A 9,012-nucleotide genomic window follows, 5' to 3' on the forward strand; every position below is an offset into this window, starting at 1 on the left:
CCGAACCGAACCGAATCTGACCGGTTCGGTTTCGGTTTTTGAGGCTCGGAAACCGAACCGAACCGATATATATATATAATTTTTTTGAATATTTATAAATAGTTTAGTCATACAATCATAACAAAACAGAACCTGTTGCCAAGTTGGTTTCAGTGAAACTTTACAAGCATGGAGGCATGGGTTCGAACCCTCATGCCTCCAGGATTTGTGAGATTTTTTTTAATTTTTTAATCTTTTTAACAAAACAACCCTAACCCTCCACCTCCTTATTTTTCATTTCGCCTAGCCTATTAATATGAATGTGAACTTTTATATTTCCTTTTTTTTTTTTAATAATTTTGGAGGGAGAAAGAAAAAAAAAAAAAAAAAAAAAAAACCGAAAAAAACCGAAACCGAACCGAAAAAAACCGAAAAAAATTTGAACCGAACCGAACCGAACCGAAATTTCGGTTCGGTTTCGGTTTTGAGAAAAAACCGAACCGAAAAAAACCGAACCCAGCCCTAATAGGTATTGCTTCCCACTTTGAGTAAGAAAATAAATAAATAAATGAAAAGGCAGAGTGAAACGAACCTTGTCTTCGCGCGTCTTTACACGTTTCAAGCACGTGGTCCCTCACCAAAGCGGTCTCGTCACAGCTAAAAATGCAAAACTGGAATCTTTCCTGTTGCTCTTCATTGCTTTTATAGCTTTCTCCCTCAAATATTCACATCCAATTTCTCCTCAATTCGTCTCAGAGGCAAAGATTCTAAGAATCTAGGGTTTTCGTTTCCTTTTTTTTTCTTTTGTAATTTGGGGATTTTTTTTTCTGTGATGGAAGGGGCGAGCAACGGAGGGATGTTGTACCACGAGGTACAAGAGTCGAAGCTCTGTGCGGTGCATTGCGTGAACACGGTGCTGCAGGGTCCGTTCTTCTCTGAATTCGATTTGGCGGCGCTCGCCTCCGATCTCGATCGGAAGGAGCGGCAGATGATGCTCGTCGAGGGCGGCTCCCACGCCGGTGATTTCCTCTCCGAGGAGTCACATAACGTCTCCTTGGACGGCGATTTCAGTATTCAGGTCGGGTCCCAATTCCAATCCCCAAATTTCTATTCTTTCTCCCTTATTTAAGCAAAGTTTCGATTTTTCTGTTTGGAAGTATCGACATTGTTTTCATTCTTCATTTTTCACTATAACTTAAATGTGTACAATTAGGAACCCTTTTTACAGAGTTAGTCTGTGATTTTATCGTCCTGATTCAGTGATATATGAATCCTTATTGCATTTGGTTATTGCGTTTTGGAATTTAACATTTGAGCTAGTTGGAGGAAAAAAAAGAAGAAGTCTTTTGTTATATGAGACTCTGTTTGTTAATAGCTCACGAATGGGGCTCGGTGTTTGCAGAAAATGATGCTTTCCATTTGGGTTTTCTTGTCGTGAGATTGATTAGGTGCTTCTTGAACCTTTAGATAATTATAAGAGGAGTGGTGTGGTAATTTTATTCTTAGCCGACCCCACTTAGTGGGAAAAGGCTTTGTTGTGGTTGTTGTTTGAGTGCAAGAAATTCTGGAATTTCATGTTAACTGGCACCTTTTTTAGTTGAGGTTGGTCTTGGCATGGCTTTCCGTGGGATGTATGCCTTGATCAATCGTTGATCAAGCAAAGCTTGTCATGTGTTTGTTTCTCACTGGAGATGATAGTAACAGCTGAGTGGCAGTACCACGGGACTTGATCATTGATTACTCTGATTAGTTATTGGCTTCCATGTGTGTGCTTGCGGTCATGTATACCAAAGGACCCAATCATTGATTAGTATGATTAGTTGTTTGCTTTCATGTGTGTGTGGCCACATGTTTGGTGGATTAGAATATCTAAATTTGTCATTTTTCGTGGTATCAACTGTCTATGTTTGAGAGGCAATGATGACTCTGTATTATGCTAAGAGAAATGCTAAGGGGACTCTCTCAAAAGTGGATTCTCTGTTAACTCACAGTTTTACGTCATTCCCAGGCCAACATTATAAAACATTATGCCAAAAACATGAGGTGGCAAAGAGTCCATGGAGAGTCCCACTTTTGAGAAAGTCCCACTTTTGAGAGTGTCCCCTTAGCATTTCTCTTATGCTAATACGCCAGACCAGTATTTTAGTAAGACTAACTTGGATGAAGGGATTCACACTTGATTATTCCCCTATGTATGCGTGTGTTTGTGTGCGCGTGTGTGTGTATAAAATGCATATGTATACATATGGGATGTTTTAAATGAGCGATAGAAGAATTTGCGAGCATAGTTGTCTATGAATGGTGAAGGTGATGTCATTACGATGCTTTGGTGAGTCAAACTGAATTATTCATTATTCTTTGCTTTTCAGATTTATTATTTCACTTAGCACGAAGAATTTAAGAGTACCAATACTACCTACACTTTGCTTTGCCATGGTCTTTACCGTGTCTGCCTTTACCGTGTCTCCCAGTCACAAATCTCTGGTGGAAAATGGGCTTCCCCCAGGGGTATCTTTTTGTTTTCATGTTAGTTTATTTCATCAATGCAAGCTAGTAAGTGATGCTTTAGACTTCATGATTAGTTAACAAGTTTTGATACACCCATGGAGAGTACAACTTCCTCCAGCCTGAGCAGATTGTCGTTACCCTAATTGACGATAAATCTTGTGGATGTTATGACCATGGAAATGCAAAATGAGCTATTAAATTAGGTTCTTTTATCTGTACTGTTTTATATATTATTACGTTGAACTAGATTTTCTCATTTGCAAAATTGTAATTACCAAATTTGGAAATATTTTTAGTTCTGTAGCATTTTACTTTGCTGGGTGTGATTCCAGAGTGAGTTGATATATTGGTAATTTAGCTTTGTACTGAATTTCCTTATCTTGTTTTGCTGCCGAATAAATCAGTTAGTGGTTATAAACAAGTATGTAGTTGGTTCTTTTTTAATTAATTCACTTTTTAAGCTTTGATGTAACATCAGATTGCAGTTTCATTATTTTCGACCATGACTTTTGCTCCACAAGAGATTGTAGCATTTCCATAACTTGCAAACCATTGAAGTTTTCATTTGCAGGTTCTACAAAAGGCTTTAGAGGTTTGGGATCTGCAGGTCATCCCCCTTGATTCTCCGGTTGCTGAGCCCGCCCAGATTGATCCTGAGCTTGAAAATGCATTTATCTGTCATTTGCAGGACCATTGGTTTTGTATCCGGAAAGTGAGTGGAGAGTGGTATAATTTCGACAGTCTTTATGCGGCACCATTGCACCTCTCAAAGTTTTACCTTTCAGCCTATCTGGACACACTAAAAGGCTCCGGTTGGAGCATTTTCCTGGTGAGAGGAAACTTCCCAAAAGAGTGTCCCATCTCATCCTCTGAAGCTTCTAATGGTTACGGGCAGTGGCTTTCACCTGAAGATGCTGAGAGGATATCTAAATCCTGCAACTCCACAAATGCTGAACCTCAGGGAACAGATTTGAATCCACAATCTTCGGCACAAGTTCTATCAAATGAGGAAGCAGATTTGCTTTCAGAAATGGAAGATGAGGACTTGAAAGCTGCTATAGCTGCCAGTCTTTTGGATTCTACTCCATCCATTGCCCATGCTCAAGCCAGAAACCCACAGATCAGCAGCAGAAACCCTCAGGACAGCATCGACAACCCTCAGAACAACACCAGAAACCTTCAAGACATCACTGACAATCCTCAGAACAGCGTTGGAAACCCTCAGGACAGCATCGACAACCCTCAGAACAACACCAGAAACCTTCAAGACATCACTGACAATCCTCAGAACAGCATTGGAAACCCTCAGGACAGCAACGACAACCCTCAGAACAACACCGACCTTCAAGACAGCACTGACAATCCTCAGAACAGCATCGTAAACCCTCAGAACATTAGTGGCAACCCTCAGATCAGTACTGGCAACCCTCAGAATGAAAGTTCAGGCAGCCAAGAGAAAATTGATTGAGAAAAGAAAAGTATACGTCTTCTTAGATTTTTTGTTTACCGGTTGAGGATCATTGATCTATGTCAGGTTACACAGTTGACTTACAATCCTTGGCGCAAAGTCATCGCACTTTACCGCATATACAACTCTGTTATACTTTCGTCAACTCAATTTGTATAAACTTGAAAAAATAACCTCCCAGTTTTTTCCAATGGATTACATATCTTTCATTTTATAAATGCTTCTTATAGGCTCAAGACATTAGGATTTAGTTTCTGTCACATTTTCTCAAAGGTCTAGTTTCTTGCTTCATCTGTTGGGGGTAGTTTTTAAAGGGGAGATTCTTGGCTGTTCACGAGCGATACATTCCTCTCTACACCGCTCTTCAGGTGACTAGAGACCTAGGAAGAGGGGAATGTATATCGTCACTGCTCGTGATTAGAGATGTACGAAGAGGAGAATATATCGTTGGTTGTATGCACGAATTAAGGACAGGCCATCAACTTTCTTTTTTTTTTTTTCTTTTTTTTTGAAAAAAACAACCGATATTATTACAATTGTATAACAAAAAAATAAAAGAAAAACTTGAAAAACCCCATCTGCTCCTCATCGCCTCTCGTCTGTTCAAAATCGTTCCCACCAAAATCTCACCTCACCTATCCACCCACCGCCGATCAACATCGAGTAGATAGATACAAACGTTAACGTTGTTAACTTGATGTGATGCCATAGGACACTTGTCAACAGCAGAGAGCGAGCAGAGGGTGATCAGAGGGGATTCGGGAACAGCAGATCCGGACTCGAAAAAGCCATGAGAAGACGCTTTTCAGCTGGAAGCTATGACTGTCTGACCACCACCACTCGCACCTTTTAACATTCATCCGTATATACACATACATAACATATATATAAACATAAATAACATACGTGGAACCCATTACTCCTCTTTTACTAAGGATCCTCTGAAAACTCAAAGCCAACATCTTTATTTGAGTCTTGGATCTGAACTGGAATTCCAGGATTTAAATTTTGGAAATGACTTCATCTGAAAGGTTGTTCAACAGGAAAAGAACACTTCATGAGATCCTTGGAGGAGGTCTTGGTAAGTCAGATTTGTTCGTCATACCACTATTTTGATTAAAACTGTGATTAAAGTAGTAATTAAAATTGTAATCCAGTATCTTGGAGTTCTCGAAGTTAAGTATAAACTTTATGAATGTAAGTTGAATTTCACTTTGATTTATGGTGTTATACTGTATCCAGTAAGGATGCATTGTTCATTCAGGTGTGTGGGGTTTATCACAAAAAGTCTCGGTGAAGTTTAGGGAGATGACTATCATCCTTCCAATGCGGGATTATTTACATTTGATCTATAATTCCTAACAAATTCTTGATCCGGTTGAGATGTGATTTTTGTGGTTTTTACAGTTGCAGATGTGATTCTGTGGAGGCAGAAAAATGTGACTTTGGGGATACTGCTAGTAACTTTATCTGTTTGGGTGGTGTTTGAGAAGTCTGGTTACACTCTGCTGTCACTTGGCTCAAGTGTTCTCCTCCTCCTCATGACCACTCTCTTTCTCTGGGCTAAATCTGCTGCCATTCTTAACCGGTAAACGAAAAAACCGTTGCTTCTTTTCCTGAATTGTAACAATTATGTGGTTAAATCAGTTGATTATTTCGTTACAAGAAAAACACATAACATCCTGGTATGTAGTTTTTTTTTTTTTTCTCGAGATGTTTCATGTTTTGCTGATGTTATCCGAACACTTTCTTAAATTTTGGAATAAATAGCATATGTTTATGTGTCAACATACAAAATGTGCTACAATCTTGCCACTCTCTACTTTGTGAACAGACCAGCTCCTCCTCTGCCTAAATTGCATTTATCAGAAGAAATGGTAAACGAAATGGCATCTTTCATCCGCATTCATGTAAACGCTTTGCTCTCGGCTTTCCAAGATATTTCTCTGGGAAAGGACTCAAGGTCGTTCTTCAAAGTAGCTGCATCCCTCTTGGTGATTTACCTTGTTGGTGGCTTGACTGATTTTCTTACTTTGAGCTACACCAGTAAGTTTAAAGTTTCATTTCCATTTGGATCAAAGACATCACCAGATTCACATGTTGTAAACTTAATCAGTTGATTTATGTTTTTGCTTCCCTTGTATGGCAGGTCTTGCAATCGTTCTAACAGTTCCAGCGCTCTACGAGAGGTGTGAAGATTACGTGGACAAATATGTCATGATGGGGTACCGGAAATTGCTGCAGTTGTACGTTAAACTAGATTATGAGTATGTAAACAGATTTCAACACGAGGATTTGGAGAAGAAGAAGCTAAGTTGATTTGTCTTCTCTCATTAAATACCTGTTTTGAATTTCCTTTTGGGTTAAGGTCACGAGAGTGCTAAGGCGAGGCGTCTGAGTGTGGTTGAATTTTTTTTTATTTTGTTCCTTGCAAGACAATGTAGGTTTGAGTGAAGTTGCAAGGAGGTGGTGTTTGAGAGATATTGCAGAAATGTCCTGTCAAAGTGCCATGAGTTTTTGTAATCTAATGCTGAGTTTATACCAGAAGTTTGAGTCTGACATATTCTCTGAGTTTCATTTCGACTGGTAAAAATTATTAAGGGCATACATAAATTTCTCTCAAAATTTCAAAGACTTCCTTTTAGATGCGAGAAAACCCTTTGTCTGCTCCAATATTATGCCTTCGAATCGGAATCTGAGGTTGTGTAAGAGTCAGTCCGGATGCCACAGTGCAAACCAAGGTTCTAAAAGACGCTAGTCGACTGATAGGCAGAGGTCTAGCGACTAGGCGTCTAGGCAGGACCTAGGCATTTGTTTTAGTTTTAGTTAAATTTGTTAGATAACATATAAATAAATGTCTACTTATACTTAAATAAAATACATAATTGTATTAAGTTACATAAATTGTAAAATAGAATGACATGAATTATAAGGTACTAGAACATTTTGAAAGCATGGGAAATAAGGGTATAATGAGTGTTCATCTACGTATCCAAATCTCCTACAATTTATTGAAAAAATAAAATTATCAATTTTTTGTCTAAGTGAAAGTCGCGACCTAGACGGGTGCTTATGCAAGTCTAGGCACTTTTCTTATCTTTTAAACTCCTATTGATTAATTGTGACGGTGCCAGGTACCTAGTGCGTAGGTGGCGCTAGACGGGAACTTTTAGAACACTGGTGCAAACTATGGCAGTGGAAATCGCTTCTACTCACCATTTCTGCAACAACTTGTGATTACGCATCTTCATTATAAAGAGCAATGACCATTTTCTTCAAATTTTGAGCATGCTCGAGGATATACCTTGCAAACTCGATTTCATTTGACCCATGGGAATGCTCTATGATTACGTCCTTAAGCTGATCTATAAAAGCAAGGTTTTGCATTTTCCAGTAGTCCAAACCAAAGCCAGTTGACTGAAAATATACAAGAGGCAACAAGCATAAAGCGAATTAATTTAAAACTACCAAAAATATAACTTGCAAAACTTATCTGCTGGCGAAAAGTAACCAAATGACTATAGAAATTACCACAAGGAAAATATGTGCGTCGTGCGCCTGAAACGAAAATCATTAGGCAACACGGAATCGAACTTACTGTTTTGGGAGTGAACAGGAACGGTCTAGGGGAAGTCTGTACGTACAAAATATTCAGATTAGGCATTCCCCGAAGAAGAGAGACCATTCCAGGAACTAGGTTATCATTCAAGTTTTCACAATGTATGCTCAAGTTACGCATATTATCAAATATCGGTGCTGGCACGGAACCTTCCTTGGACAGAGCCTGTAAGTTATTCAAGAAAAATTCTTAGAAAGTGGACCAGAACCTAAAATGCTTCTAAATTACATTAGCAAATTGCTTAATAAACAAATTCTAACCGAGTATTCCTCAATGGTGTTCTTATTTATAGTAAGAACTTTTGCCGAGCATATACTGCTAAGAATCCCAAATACCTTGTCAAACTTATTGTTCCGAGGATCGAAAATATACATCTGAACTCTTTTCAAACTCTTGAAATTTCCCAGATTTTGGATATACGTCAATGTGCCTTTCCATTTCAAATTTTTAAGACTTGGAGCAAAAATGTTCAAGGATTTGCTCCATGTTGATGTAGAATAAATCCATTCTATATCTAAATTTTCAAGTTTCTCACCAGAAATATTAAGATGGCGGAGTTGACAAATAACGGAAACAGAAAAGGATTCCAAAGACGTACTTTCAATGGTGATACTTTGTATATCTTCTATAAAACTAAGATGTAACTCCTTAATGCATTTGCAGCAACATGTGATCCATTTGAAAACCCCCTCGTCTAACATTTTCACTCTTCTCAATTCCAAGTAATGAAGATTACTGGAAAAGGATAGAGACGGTGCATTAAAAATCTTCCAATTCAAGTCCACTGATAGAGAGCGCAAAGATTGAGCATGAAAGATACAAGATGGCAACGGAGGCACAATGTTCACAAAATGAAGATCAAGCTCTTCAACATTACACCTAACTGCATTCTGAATCCACGTGAGCACTCGAAAATGAACATCACTAAAACGATCACCACAAAGATTCTTCTCTGGGTTGGTTGGACAGAATCTCCAGCTAATGCGCAAGCACTGCATGAATCACTACTGGAGCTGATAAGTAAAATTTTCTGCATATTTTGGACACTGCACCCACTCGAGTTATGCCTTCGAAATCGAGGAAGGAAAAAATATGATGAGCAACAGCAACTGGAAGATTACTAAATCTGTTTACCCCAGTTTCAGAAAAAGCTCTTTGAGCTTCACAACTTGCAGATGCCTGGAGCTTATGCTGGGGGGCCGTCATAATTACTGTTGAAGGCGGTGGTCGTCGGAGCTGCTAGAGATATTCCTTTTCATGCAAACCAACTTTTGCAACAATTGATCATAACTATACACACGCGACTGTCACAAGGGCTAAACAGGAGGCCTTTGCGAAATATGAATACCTAATTAAATCATCACAATCAACTTATTTCAGAAAGCCCTATTCGAAATGAACGAGACTAACAGATTTTCGAAAAGAAAAGTGTACGATT

General features: G+C 38.8%; 2 protein-coding genes and 1 pseudogene across 3 annotated transcripts; 2 read left to right on the plus strand and 1 right to left on the minus strand.

Moving 5' to 3' along the window:
- Window positions 1-604: 604 nt before the first annotated feature.
- LOC137745236 (ataxin-3 homolog) lies at window positions 605-4,156 on the plus strand. 2 transcript variants are annotated; one of them, XM_068485152.1, is made up of 2 exons: window positions 605-1,057; window positions 3,176-4,156. In XM_068485152.1, the coding sequence occupies exons 1-2, from the start codon at window positions 812-814 to the stop codon at window positions 3,953-3,955; spliced, it is 1,026 nt and encodes a 341-aa protein (XP_068341253.1). In that variant the 5' UTR covers window positions 605-811; the 3' UTR covers window positions 3,956-4,156. The 2 variants fall into 2 exon arrangements, with proteins under 2 accessions (XP_068341253.1, XP_068341251.1); XM_068485150.1 differs by having other exon boundaries at window positions 608-1,057; window positions 3,059-4,156.
- Window positions 4,157-4,876: 720 nt separating this feature from the next.
- On the plus strand, window positions 4,877-6,499 carry LOC137744170 (reticulon-like protein B12). Its single transcript, XM_068484038.1, has 4 exons — window positions 4,877-5,036; window positions 5,363-5,543; window positions 5,790-6,001; window positions 6,105-6,499. Exons 1-4 carry the CDS (start codon window positions 4,970-4,972, stop codon window positions 6,272-6,274), a joined length of 630 nt encoding a protein of 209 aa, XP_068340139.1. The 5' UTR covers window positions 4,877-4,969; the 3' UTR covers window positions 6,275-6,499.
- A 693-nt stretch (window positions 6,500-7,192) lies between these two features.
- Window positions 7,193-8,780, minus strand: LOC137744288 (putative F-box/FBD/LRR-repeat protein At4g03220; annotated as a pseudogene).
- Between the last annotated feature and the right edge of the window lie 232 nt (window positions 8,781-9,012).

This window comes from Pyrus communis, chromosome 9, assembly GCF_963583255.1.
Source record: "Pyrus communis chromosome 9, drPyrComm1.1, whole genome shotgun sequence".
NCBI lineage: Eukaryota > Viridiplantae > Streptophyta > Magnoliopsida > Rosales > Rosaceae > Pyrus > Pyrus communis.